The 14,243-nt window shown below is 38.0% G+C and overlaps 1 protein-coding gene and 1 pseudogene across 1 annotated transcript in view; one reads left to right on the top strand and one right to left on the bottom strand.

The window, feature by feature from the left end:
• LOC140944506 (nucleolar complex protein 2 homolog) overlaps positions 1-10,653 on the top strand; it is a 29,343-nt gene extending 18,690 nt beyond the window's left edge. The window contains exons 12-18 of the mRNA XM_073393636.1: positions 245-356; positions 1,231-1,344; positions 5,842-5,943; positions 8,053-8,121; positions 8,212-8,286; positions 9,774-9,866; positions 10,101-10,653. Of these exons, the coding sequence (XP_073249737.1) occupies positions 245-356; positions 1,231-1,344; positions 5,842-5,943; positions 8,053-8,121; positions 8,212-8,286; positions 9,774-9,866; positions 10,101-10,352 (817 nt within the window). The 3' untranslated portion in view covers positions 10,353-10,653. The remainder of the gene's footprint in view (positions 1-244; positions 357-1,230; positions 1,345-5,841; positions 5,944-8,052; positions 8,122-8,211; positions 8,287-9,773; positions 9,867-10,100) is intronic.
• LOC140948143 (adenosine receptor A1-like) lies at positions 2,512-3,660 on the bottom strand (annotated as a pseudogene).
• Positions 10,654-14,243: the final 3,590 nt, after the last annotated feature.

Here is a 14,243-nt window from a genome sequence, read left to right as displayed (position 1 = left end):
TCAAAATTAGCATGCGGGGAACGTATTTGCATATTCATGTGTTCGTTTACTTTACACGAACGTGTACAAAATGACTGCTGGGGGCAGTCTGGTGGGAAAATCTACTTGTCCCAGACTACCGGAGGGGACCTTTTTGGAGCTCCGTTTTGAAAACAAAAACAGGATATGATGGGTTTCTTTTAATTCCTGTAGAAAAGGGTTATTCAACTTGTTGCTAATTTTGTCGTTTTCTCTTCGATTGAAGATTGGTTCCCGCGGCAAGATTTTATCCTCTTAGATTTCACTGTATTCGTTCGTTGAACCTGCTGTCACAGGCGACAGACACATACATTCCAGTAGCACCATTCTTGCTGGAGGTAAGTAAGATTGTGGTAAAATCACAAGACCTAAAACGGGTGCACAAACAATTTACAACCCATTATCCAACGTACTAGAGTTTAATGAATTGACAATGAACATGAAGAGCACAAAACAAAATTGTTTTACTGACACTCTCTGACACTTTCGTTGATACGGTGACCACCCCTCCTTCTCCCAACCTGACAAACCACCCCGTTTATGCAATCATCTCACCATGAATACAGGATTTACCGTATTAGTACGTGTTAAATTTCGCGGGTCTTAAATTTTACGTTATTCGGGATTGTGGAAAAATCGCGAAGTTAACCCATTCGCCCCTGAGCCGTCCGTAACCACCCGTGTGGATCCACGTCCCTTTTACCGCTTGTGATGTCATAGTTTTTTGTTCCACTACACATCTTTTCCTTAAAACAATTCCCATCACCATGAGGTAAGAAAAGCGAAAAAAAAAAAAAAAAAAAAAAGAAAATTCGGCATCTTGACTGCTTTGTCTCTTTTTAACCCCAAATTTTGCTTTCTACGTATGCCTGAACTCCGCAAGCCAATATTTTGCATCTGGATCAGAGAGCCGCTAAGTATACGATATGTGAATGCTTTGTGGTAAGTTTTAGTTCTTTATAGCACGACAGTGACCAGAAAACGGCTTGACTTTCTTCAAAACGCGTTTTTCGGCAAAATTTCCAGGGGCGAATGGTTTAAAGACCCACGAATAGGGTATTATGCTGATGGCCAAAACACTATCTTTTCTTGCGGAAAAAAATCAGAATACAGGATTCGCCGTATGTTACCAGCTCACAGACTCCTGTGTACAATAAAATTTGTTTTTGCATTGCCATTAGTTTGACTTGCTTGCCCATGCTTTTGTTTCAGATTTTAGAATCTCCCGAATTTAACAAAAAAGTGAAGTCGTCTACTGCAAAGCCCACAGAGTTTTCGTGTATATTGAAAGTTTCAAAACAGCAGCTGGGAACAAAGCCATTCCAGGTAGGAACGTTATGCTTGATGCATCAGTTTAATTTTCGCCTTAGTAATTTCTCGTTCTGTGTCTGGCAAATTTCAGTCCGCAATTCACAATACGGACTAGCGGACTCACCTGCGAGCAACCTCTCCATTTTGTGGAAGTCGCGAGAAGACACGCGTAAGCGGCACGCGAAGGAAGACGCAAGCGCGTCAAGCGAAAGGAGACGGCTCGCGCGGCTCCTTTCGCTTGACGCGCGAAATAGAGAGCCTGCTCGCAGACTACGTATACGGTCCGAAGTTTAAATGCAAGATGACTGTAAACAACCCTTCTATTCTGTACATGATACAACTACAGTCAACTCCCTCTAAGACGGACACCTTTGGGACCGGCAGTAAGTGTCCTTCTTAGAGAAATGTCCGTCTTATAGAGAGTCAAATAAAGGGAGTAAATGAAGGCAGGGACCAACTCTAGGTGTCCGTTTTAGGGAGTTGTCCGTCTTATAGAGATGTCCGTTAAGAGAGAGTCGACTGTAAATGATTTGACTCTGAAGACGAGTACTGCACAGGTTGTCGAAACGTCAGTTACTGTCAACAACAGCCCTATTTGGAACTTTCATGTTCCCCTTACTACAATTTTCTTTCTCCACAAAATTTTGGAGACGTTTTTGTTGTCTATTCACAAGGGACGATTTTTAGTCCCAAGAGAAATTGAAAATAGAGCTTATGCAAAGGTATGTGGGGAAAACAAATTGCATTATGAGGAACGTGAAAGTCGCAATTTCAGGACTACGTTTTCCCGGACGATCATGCTCAACCTTCTTATGAAATGACTCTAGGGTTTAAACCTTTCACAAATCTTCAATTTAAATTTAAAATTTAAATCTAAGCGATCCTTGTCTCAGACATAAGCGTCTAACATTTGGTTTGAGACTGTGCGTTTTAAGTAACTGAACGCCATAGTTGCATGTAAATTTTTGTGAAAAAGACAGGATGAAACAGAAAACTTTCAGTTTGGACGAGATGTAATTCCGCCTTTTTGTTGCTAATTGGAAAGAAAAGCACAAACAATTAAACATTTCTCTTGAACTAGAAAAGGAAGAAAGAACCTAAACTTTATTCAACAATTAAAAAGTGAATCGACTATTGACCTCTTAGCATATATTTTTATTTTTATTATTAAAATACTAAGCGTTAGTTAGCTGAAGATGAAGGCAAAACGATTGGAGGGTTTCTTTTTGAACCTATAACCTTTCGAAACGTTTTTCGAAAGCGCTCCAACCTCCACCCGTAAATAATTGGATCAAGAAGAGAGGATAAAAGCAAAACATCGTTTGTTATAAAGTGAGTGATTAAAAACGGTGTGGATTTTTGACAGTCACATAGTAGCCACAAATGAACTTTGACAAAATATGGCGCGAAACAAACGTAAAAAGTAAGTAAGACCAGCAAAATTGTGGCTGCCAATTTGCGCTCACGGTACAAAGTTTTTCTGTTGTTGGAATCCGTCGTTTGGGGATGAACCACTTGATCTAAAGCTTGAAGTTTTTTTAGAAAGCCTCTTGAAAATCACGATGTAGACAAGAGTCAATATGATGGCGGGAAGGACAAAATGAGAGTAGCAGTACGCGACCAGAAAATCCAACTTTCTGACGCCAGCGGCAGGTAGAACAGCAAAACACAGCGCAGTTGGCCAGACTGCAAGCAAACAGATCTTCACTCTTTTTACAGTTACTTTTGTTCTGTAGTTAGTTGGATCTGAAACGGCAACAAATCGGTCCCAAGACATGGCTATAATGGAGTAGACGGCTGCAAACATGGCCGATCCTGCGATGATGTATTGTACAGTGTTTAACGAGAGCGGGGTTTGTTGGCCACGATAAAGTAAAAACATTTCCATTGCACGGCAATAGCCCACGAAAAATCCGACCAAGAGATCCGCTACAGCAAGATTCGCGATGAGATAGACGGTGGGATTTCTCAGACAGCGGAGAGGGTCGCGACAGATAGCGAACAGCAAGAGAGAATTGCCTACAGTAGTTGCAGTGGCTAAGATAACTTCTATAATCACAAGACAGAGATAGAATGACGGACTTAACTGTTGGTAAATGTTCTCAGATTGGTGAGAGATTGCAGCTTGTCCTTGTTTCGTTGTAGAATTGTTCATGTTGTATGTTCAAACACAGAGGACGTTAAGTTGCGAAAACGAAAGTTCCTAATACCAATTATCGTTCCTGGTTGCCTAAGGTAACGCCGCAAACCAGAAGAACTTAAAAGAGTTAAAGAAGGTGGTCTTAGTTAATTCACCCGTGGATTATCATCTATATGCCGAAATGATTTTACTGCCAATTGAGTGACAACATCTGGAATGGAAAGCACCTGGCAAAATTCAAAATAAATATGCCAAGTAAACCCACAGATTTGATTATTTACGAACATTATTGAGTCGCTTCACAGTACGGCAGGTTTTGACAGGTGTCTGTGTATTATTTCAGAGGAATAAATATTTTAAATCGATGAATTTGTTTCCAGCAGTAACTTTTCGGTCGTTTCTTCAGAGCGAATTTCAGAAAAAAAAGTTTGAAAGCCACGCTCTAAATGTGAGTTTTGAATGAATGAGAAAATGCACTTTGCATTGCTGGATTGTTTCTTTTGCATAATCACTCCTGGTCTTCTTTTTGCCCAAAAAGAAATAACATAAGAAGAGGATTAATTTAAAGGCAAGGCAAGACAAAACGGGGAAAACCAACGGGGATGAAAGCCAATTAACGAACTACATGTTTGAATAGCTTTGAATAATGGTGGCTTTCAGTTGGTGGTAATTAAAGTTAATTTGCCATCTGCTTTTACATTTTTAATTTTATCGCACTTTCTTATGAATATTAATGGGTTTCGGAGGCAGATGTTAAATATTAGCACTGAAGCCTGACAAATCATAAAGCTTTAAAACCAACTGAAATTTTTAAATACGAGTCTCACGTTGTACTGTCCTTAAAATAATGAGGTTTTATTCGGTGAACATCCGAAGAGCCGATAGTTAAAAAAAAAAAAAAAAACAGTAACAACAACAGCAACAACAAAACCAGCAGTGCTTCGACCCATAGCTTTCAAGTCAGCAGCTGTTCATATTACAACTTAATTGCAACGATCACATCCAGCTTTTCTATTAAGCAGTTAAGTAAGTAAGTGAGTGAGTAACTTTTTTTTTACGAGGGTAGCCCGTTCAGCAACGAGGCTGGTATCCATAGGGGCCCTGAGAAATAAAAAGGTATACTATTTAAAAATTCCTGAGGTATATGCATGATTAAAATAAACAATAATACTGTAAAAAATCTAGCTAGGTTAATATAAAAAGTGTGTGCTAAGAGTTAAGAAATTAAAATTGTAAGGTAAAATAATCGGTCAGCATCTTTTTAAAACTATTTACAGACGTGGCACTTTTAACATGATTGGGTAAAGAATTGACACAAATAGCCCCTGCATACTTAAAAGTTCTTTTGCTCATGTTACGTTTAGGCTTTTGGTGGGTGCAGGTCGTTGCTTCTCCTAGTTGCATGATCGTGCAAATCTGCATTCCTTGTAAAATATTGCGTAAGATACTTGGGTACTAGATTATTTAAACTCTTAAAAACTGGAATGCATTTATGCATTTTTCTTCTGGAAGCTAGATTTAACCAGTTTCAATCTACAACACCTAAATAGCTAAATATAGCTACTTTTTCTAAAGTCTTTCCGTATAACTGTATACAAAAATGTGGTGATTTGGCAAGATTCTGCCAACTTCCAAAGAACATTGATTTTGTTTTACTCTGATTAAGGATAAGCCTGCTACTTTCCATCCATTGTACAACTCGTTTTAAATCATCCTGTACTACCCTAGCTATCTCCGAGGTCCAAAGATTCGTAAAACGCATTACAGTATCATCGGCATTCATATTAATAGAAACGTTTTCTAAACACTGGGGCAGGTCATTTTAAAATGTATAAAACAAAAAGCAGAGGCCCAAAAATTGAACCCTGAGGGACGCTAAAATGGATGGCTCGTGTTGAGGACATATCATTTCCAAAATGCACTCTTTGAGTTCGTGTTGTACTCTGATGGGGGTGGGGGAGAGTGGGTCGGATTGGTACTCTTGGGTGTGCCAGTGGGTCCCTGGAGCCCTCGGCCAATACCGGGCCATGAACACTTGCAACATTACTTTCCAATCTGCGTTCAGTTGCCAACTCCCTACTGTATTCTAGACTAATTACGAAGCAGAAACATCGTCATCATCATCATCATCATCATCATCATCATCATCATCATCATCATTATCATCGTCGTCGTCGTCGTCATCATTTACACAGTGTCATCGTCTTCACCGTCGTCATCATCATCGTCCTCATTCTCATCATCTAACCTCCAATAGCTGTTGTTTTTTGTTTTGTTTTTTGTTTCTTGTATAGTTTTCCTAAACTTATTTTTTAAAACAAATGCGTCTACACAATTCACTGTGCTTAAATCAGTTTTATTTTGTTTTCCAGGATGCTGTTGCAGACCAAATTTTTGAGCTTCTCCTGGAGTACTTCTCCATTCATGCGCACTCTATAGCATTTCCTGAAGTAGCACTTCCTGCTGTTGTCAGAGTAAGTATTACCTAATAAGCAAACTGACTGTGAGCCAGCTTAAGAAGCGCGTACGGTCGATCATCAAGGGCATGTGACGTAAAGGTGCGGTTGTGGCTTTTTACGGGCCAATAGATAACACGCAACGTGATTGTTTACGACATGAACATAGCAAGCATGTTAGACAATTGTTTGTGATGGGCGCATGGCAGGTACGCGCGGGGATATATTATAATGGCCGTGTGACAGACATACCTTGGTGTAACGGGCTTATGAGTCATTTACTTTAGCAGGCACAAATATACCGTGGGTGTCAAAGTCTTTTTTTCTCTCTTTCCTAATTCCTGACAGTCCCCCGCGAATGACAGCGAGGCGCTTTATCAAATCGCGCACACTGGTTATTTTGCCCCAGGCATTTCGAGAACGGAACTCTGGAGCCAGGGTAGCGCGAATAACTGGCGAGATATGCTAGAATCTGCACGTCCAAAGTTGACTTCATAAATAGACTCTGCGGACTTTCATTACGTCTCAGACAACAAGACTTTGAAACCAATCTACTTCAGAAATCATTTAATACCGTAAAATTCCGAAAATAAGCCCCGGGGCTTATTTTTGGAGGGGCTTATCTACGGAGGGAAATTTGCGTTTCAAAATCGATTGGACTAGCCTTATAGTTTAAAGTAAATTTGCTTTTTTTTTTGTTTTACTTTGTATTTGAGGGCAATTTTCCAAGTACAAGCCCCCGGGGGCTTATACTTGGAGGGGCGATTTAACGGAGGGTTTTTTGCGTTACCGGTTTGGGGGTCTTATATTTGGAGGGGCTTATACATGGAGGGGCTTATTTTCGGAATTTTACGGTATATTCTTCAGTCGCCATGGTCTTATCGTCGAGAAGTATGGTGCAGCCCTGCGGGAGATGAGATTACCAATCCAGGCTTGAATTGCACCATCGTACCCTTACATCACTTATTTATTACTTATATATTTGTATTTCAGTTGTATCTTGGTACGTATGCGCGCACAGTTTTATTTTGTGCACGTGCATTATTTATTTATTCATTTAATTGACGTGCACATTTAGTTCGTTGAATAACGTCTTAATTTTACTTTGCGTCATTTTTCTTCACTTGTATGTGTTGTCCATGACTGTGCTCACATTGTGGGATGGGATTTAATGGCGCCGAAACCAATAGAAGAATTGCACACATTTTAGCCTAATAGGGGTTTCACTGTACTATAATTTACAGTCTGTCCACTTTGAATACACGTGAAATGTTCTATTGTAGCAGGCTAGTGTGAAAAGTAATAGACATTGATGGGTGCATAACTCGCAGATGGGGCGGACGAGGGTACCGACACCCACATTAGAGACCTTAAGATCAAGGTTTGGCCATGTTACTGCAAACGGCAAACTGTGGTTTGCGGTTTACGGTTTTACATTACCCGTCTACTCATATTTGGGACTTAAGATTCGCGGGTGGTAGCTCGCGCCTGCCATGTTTGTTTTTATTCATCCATTAACTTCCTATTTAGTTGAGAAATTGTCTACAAATGAACGTTTCTATGAAAGAGAATTCGATAATTAATAAGCGAAAGGGTTCTTTTCGCCGGGATTATTGGTCGGTCATTAGTCCAGAAGATCCATAAGAACATAAACAATTTAATCTCATCTCGCTTGTGCACAAAATTTTGCTGAACTGATACAAAATACAAATACCTCGTGCTCTTGGGCGAAAATGCGCATGCACAAAAAGTGCCACAGGGCAACCATTAAGGTTCTTCGCAACAGGTTTTAAAAGACAGCCTTTCCTCTCATACGTGGGATTGGTATGTTTTAGGGTTCAAAAAACCTTGCGGTTAATCACTTACCTCTAGAGCGTGGTCTAGCGGTACAAACGTGAACCTCAAACTGCAAACCTGACGGCAAGACACTGGTCATGTGTCTTCTTGACGTTCGCGGTTCGCGGGAAATAGTGAAAAACCTCAAGCTTAAGGTCTCTATTTTCTGGAGTTCACCCCTCATCGGTCACGAGTTTTCGTCATTGAAGGTGAGGTCAAGTATTAACGGCGACGCCCAATGTAAAAATCTATTTATTTTGCCATTATACTTGATTCAATTTTTATATACAGCTAAGGAAATTCATCAAGACTACAACCGCTGCAAGATATCGCAAGCAGATGAAACAGCTTGTTGATAAGGTACGTTCGGGTTCCTCTGCTTTTAAACGCTATATGAATGAAAATCGTAACGAAGCTGCTTATTCGCTTGTATTTTTTTGCCTTTAATAGATTGAAGAAACTTCTACTGAAGTAACAAATCGGCGATCAAAAGTTTCCTTTAGTCCCAAAGACATTGCTGAAGTGGTGAGTAGTGATTCAACAGATTTTTCTTTTCTGTATTTCCAATTATATTTCAAACTGTAGTAGTTTCCTAGCCATTGCCGCTCTTGGAAACGAGGGGATAAAGATTGAGCAGAACTCCATAAAACCAAAACTCTAACCGACCTTTCCTCGTGGACAAGAAAGGCACCAATGGAGTAAAGCTGTCGGTTTAATAAACCTGCATGTGTGATTTATTGTTGGATATGTTGTGGTTCAAATTTATCCTTGGTTTAAATCGAATTTTCTTTTGTTTTTGGATACGGTAACGTATGATAACGACTTTGAAAAACAAAAATGAAATAAAATTTCAACCAAGGATAAAACTGATCCACAACAGATACATTAGTTTACCAACTCAAGGTATTTACGGGCCATTATCACCTTTTTTGGTAACGCAGTTACTATGTAAGTAGAATTTGATTTCCCGTTAGTATTCTGGCGTTTTTGGACCGCCAGCCGCTCGTTATATCTTTTTTTATCTCGTGCCTCGAGCGGAATTGCTAGTTTTCCATTGCAACGGTTGCACAACGCGAAATTTAGAAACATGCAACGTGTGTTGAGCGGAGGAAAATGAAAAAAAGGTGTTTGTGTGTGTGTGTGTGTGTGTGTGTGTGTGTGGGGGGATGGTTAGACACCTTTAGATTTGAGGACGGAAACGAGACTTAACTTAAAGTTTTGCGCGTGTTCTCAAAAAGACACCCGCCCGGAAAGCTTCATTTTACTTTTTTCACCGAAAACGTTAGTGTGGTTATTTATAGTGAAGGAGGTTAAGCCCTCTCCCGATAGCACAATGATAAAACTTATTACGTTTGATAACTTGTTCCCGCCGTTTCCTGCCACTACGACATTCTTGAAAACACTCGAAGTAGAATGATGACGGCTGTTACGTTTTCCCTCCAAAATGACGCTGGTTCACGCGTGAGCAATACTCAGTAACATCACCTTTAAATTCTAAGCTCTCTATTATTGCGGGAAAAACAACAACTGGTACCGTGGGTGGGTCGCCATGGGTGAGTGGGTAAATTTCGACTGGTCTATACGGGGATATTACATTCAGGTAGTTCAGAGTGCTTGGCCATCCCCTCTTGACTGCATCTGGTGCCGGGAGCTAAAACACATACATCTTTTGCAAAACGTGGGTTAGCCTGTTCTAGGCTCCGAGATACTCGGGTCGGCTGAAAAGAGAAAGCGCGAACACGAATAACTGGGGAGGGGGGGTCGCGTGCTTTTCACTTTCGCGTCTTCCCCACTATCTCAGAGCCTGGAACAAGCTAAACGTGGAAAGCCGTAGAAGTCGTAAGTAGCGAAGGCAAATGGTCAGATGACCCCCGGTCTGACGTAAGGAAACTGGATTGTTGAGTGTGTAAAGACGACTAAAACTATGGTACATGATTGGGTTTATTTTATTTTTGTTTTGCTTTGAGTTACTGATAGTTTCTTTGATTGTTTGATTATTTTTCAACTTGCAGGAAAAATGGACGGCTCAGTATAGACTAAATCCAAATGCTATAGTGAAGTTCTATAACACGTGGAAGGCCTTGAAACCAACCGTCCAGCCAGAGGTAAAGTGCTTGTTATTGACTGTTAAAGCAACAACAACCACAACAACAACAGCGACGAACGTAGATTATGATAGCCTGCGGGATTAGTAGTAAAGTGTTATTTTTGTGTGTGCTATCTATCTATCATGATAAATTACTAGAACACGGGATTACAACTTGGGCGGGGGGAGAGGGCTTGTTAGTTAAGGGGCTTTATAAGCGGTAGTTTACATTAATACTGAACATTTTTCCTAGAATGAAGCAGAAGAAGAAAACAACGAAAACATGAGCGACGACAAACAAGAAAATCCTTCAAAGAGAAAACGTAAACAACAAGGCAGTTCTGAGCACGAGAACGAAAAACCGAAAGGAACAGCGAAGAAACTCAAAAAGACTGGAAAGAAAACTGGCCCTGGAAAAACCCTTTCTCAAATGGCAAAAAGCCCTGGAGACGGAGATGAGGAGGATGTTGTGCAAGACTTTCAATTTTCTTCTGACGAGGACTAAAAGGAAATCTCTCTTATACGAAGCGGCTAACGTAGATACGTACTGGACGAACTCACCCAGAAGTTTAGTTATCAACATAGGCGACTGTTGTCGCGAGACTCAAGACCTTTTGGCAGCCTCTTCCTCTCTCCGCCTCTTCTTCGTGACTCTGTTGGTTTTCCCATCATTTCACTGGTACAAAGAAGGTACAAATATACCACGCATCGGATTCTATAACAGGTAAAAAAGCCTTTGTAATAGACATGGCCGAGAGAGCAAATGACGCAAACTGAACCGCGAAAGCCATACCCATTCATGTTTACTAATTTTATCGCTACGACAAGTAAAAACGCGAAATAAAAAAGCATTTGTTCAAGTTTCAGTGTATTAAGCACGAAGGTACTAGTTAATAGACTCTTAACAGTTCTCTTATTTTTTTTCCTTGAGATCGCCCAGATCGAGTGCTTTGCGTTACGGGCAGCCATCTAGAAACCAACTAAGAAAAGAAGTTGTCCGCATGTACCAGTAAGCGCTCGATCCTGACGATGTTAAAAAAAAATAGGGGGCTGTGAACAGTCTACTCATATAAGACACTAGTTTTACATCTTCCAATTGGATTTTTCACAGGGGTTAACCGACGATTTAAGGTCGAAAAATGAATTTGTTTTTGTCGGTCTTTTTGGAGTAATTATAGAGAGGATAAAAAAAGATGTTTGACGATAGTTTAGACAGCTAAAAAGACCGGAAAGACCAGTTGTAAAGAGTTTGATGTTGGGGGTAGCCATATAGGATTTTTCCAAAGAGGATAACCACGATTTAGGGTGGAAAATTGAAATTCTTTTTGTCGGCATTTTTGAATAAAAAAGGATAAGAAAAGATGTTTGACGATAGTTTAGACTGCAAAAAAGACCAATTGTAATGTGTTTAATGTTGGGGGTGGCCATATTGGATTTTTCCAAAGGGGTTTATAACCCATGATTTTAGGTCAAAAATTGAATTTCTTTTCGTTGGGCTTTTTTGTGTAAGAAGGATAATAAAAAATGTTTGACGATAGATTATACTTGTAACTAGACCGAAAAGGGCAATTAAAAACAGTTTGACGTTTGGGATGGCCATATTAAAATTTTACAAAGTGGTAAACCCACGAGTTTGGGTCAAAATGTGAAATTCTTTTTTTCGGGATTTTGTGTTTAAAAAATAAAAGGAAAATATCTTTGAAGATGGTTTAGATTGCTTAAACGACTGAAAAAGGAATTTGTTGTTAGGGATAGCAATATTGAACTTTTCTAAAGGGTTTAACCCACGATTTTGGGTGAAAAATTAATGGATTTTTTTGGTCGGGCTTTTTTAGTTTAGATAGTGTAGACTACTAAAAAGACCGAAAAGAGCAATTGTAAAGAGTGTGATGTTAGGGGTGACCATATTGGAAATTTCCAAAGAGGTAAACCCTTCATTTTGAGTCCAAAATTGAAATTCTTTTTGTTGGGCGTTTTTGTGTAAAAAGAATAAGAAAAGTTGTTAACGATAGTTTAGACTGCTAAAAAGACAGATAAAAGCAATTGTAAAGAGCTTGATGTTCAGGGTGGCCATGTAGGATTTTTGACAATAAGAGGATAATCAATGGTTTTTGTCGAAAAATCGAACTTTTTCTCATCTGTGGTTTTTGGAGAAATCAAATTTAAAAAGTCGTTTTTTGATACGTTTTGAAAAAAAAAAATTGCTTTTTAGACCACAAAATTAAAGTTTTAAAAAGTGCAAAAAATCGCCATTTTCCAAAGAGGTTGATCTATCTTTTTTGTCCAAAAATCAAACTTTTTCTTATCTGTGTTTTTCGCACAAAATTATGTCAGAAAAGATGGTTTTGTTAATATGCTGGATAAAAAAGAATGATTTTAAGACCAGAAAATTGAATTTCTAAAAAGTGGAAACAAATTCTAATTTTCCGAAGGGGATAATCCCTGGTTTTTGTCAAAAAATGGAATTTTTTTATCTGTATTTTTTGGGGGAGAAATCGACTCACAGAAGATTGTTTTCTGATATTCTGAGAAGCAAAAAAATTCATTTTAGACAAAAAAAATCGGAGTTTTAATTTTCCTTAGGGGTTAGTCCATGGTTCTTGTCCAAAAATCGAACTTTTTCTCATTAGTGTATTTTTCATACATTATGTCAAATACGATCGTTTTTTGATTTCATGGATATAAAAGAATGATTTTTAGACCAGAAAATTGAACTTTCAAAAAGTGCCAAAAAAATCGACATTTTCCTAAGGGGATAATCCATCGTTTTTGTCCTAAAATCGAACTTTTTCTCATGTGTGTTTTTTGAAGAATCGAGTCAGAAAAGATCATTTTTTGATATTCCCGAAAGAAAAAAATGCGTTTTTAGACCAAGAAATTGAAGTTTTAAAAAATGCCAAAAATCGACATTTTCCAAAGGCCGGGTTTGTCCATGGTTTTTGTCAAAAATTCAAAATTTTTCTTATTAGTGTTTTTGAAGAATTATGTTCGAAAAGATCGTTTCTTGATATTCTAGATAAAAAAGAATAAATTTTAGACCAGAGAACTAAAGTTTTAAAAAGTGGAAAAAAAGGAACATTTTCCTAGGGGGATAATCCATGGTTTTTGTCCAAAAATCGAACTTTTTCTTATTCGTGTTTTTTGGAGAAATCAAGTCAGAGAATATTGTTTTTTGATAATCCATAAAAAAGAATGATTTTTAGACCAGAGAACTAAAGTTTTAAAAAGTCGAAAAAAAGGAACATTTTCCTAGGGGGATAATCCATGGTTTTTGTCCAAAAATCGAACTTTTTCTTATTCGTGTTTTTTGGAGAAATCAAGTCAGAGAATATTGTTTTTTGATATTCTGGATAAAAAAGAATGATTTTTAGACCAGAATATTGAAGTTTTAAAAGGCTCAAGAAATCGACATTTTCTAAAAGGGTTAGTCTATGCTTTTTGTCCAAAAATCGATTTTTTTTTTCTCATCTTTGTGTTTTTGCACAAATTATGGCAGAAAAGATCGTTTTTTGATATTCTGGATAAAAAAGAATGATTTTTTGACCAGAAATTGAAGTTTCAAAAAATCCAAAAAGTCCCCATTTTCCAAAGGGGATAATCCATGGTTTTTGATCAAAAATCAAACGGTTTCTAATTTTTTTTTTTTTGGAGAAAACAACTCAGTTAAGACCTTTTTTTGATATTTTGGATAAGAAAAATCATTTTTAGACCAGAAAATTGAAGATGTAAAGAGTGCCAAAAACGGCATTTTCCTGAGGGGTTAGTCAACGTTTTTTTTTTTATATATTCTTGAAAGAAAAGAACGATTTTTAGACCAGAATATTGAAGTTTTAAAAGGCTCAAGAAATCGACATTTTCCAAAAGGGTTAGTCTATGCTTTTTGTCCAAAAATCGATTTTTTTTTTCTCATCTTTGTGTTTTTGCACAAATTATGGCAGAAAAGATCGTTTTTTGATATTCTGGATAAAAAAGAATGATTTTTTGACCAGAAATTGAAGTTTCAAAAAATCCAAAAAGTCCCCATTTTCCAAAGGGGATAATCCATGGTTTTTGATCAAAAATCAAACGGTTTCTAATTTTTTTTTTGGAGAAAACAACTCAGTTAAGACCTTTTTTTGATATTTTGGATAGAAAAAATCATTTTTAGACCAGAAAATTGAAGATGTAAAGAGTGCCAAAAACGACATTTTCCTGAGGGGTTAGTCAACGTTTTTTTTTTATATTCTTGAAAGAAAAGAACGATTTTTAGACAGGAAGATTAAAGTTAAAAAATATGCCAAAAACGACATTTTCTAAGGGGTTAGTCAAACTTTTTTTCATTAGTGTTTTTTAAGAAGTTATGTTCGAAAAGATCGTTTCTTGATATTTTGGATAAAGAAGAAAAAATTTTAGACCA

Source organism: Porites lutea, chromosome 1 (assembly GCF_958299795.1).
Source record: "Porites lutea chromosome 1, jaPorLute2.1, whole genome shotgun sequence".
NCBI lineage: Eukaryota > Metazoa > Cnidaria > Anthozoa > Scleractinia > Poritidae > Porites > Porites lutea.
Note: the sequence above shows the minus strand (reverse complement) of the source record. Positions and strands in the feature narration are given on the sequence as shown.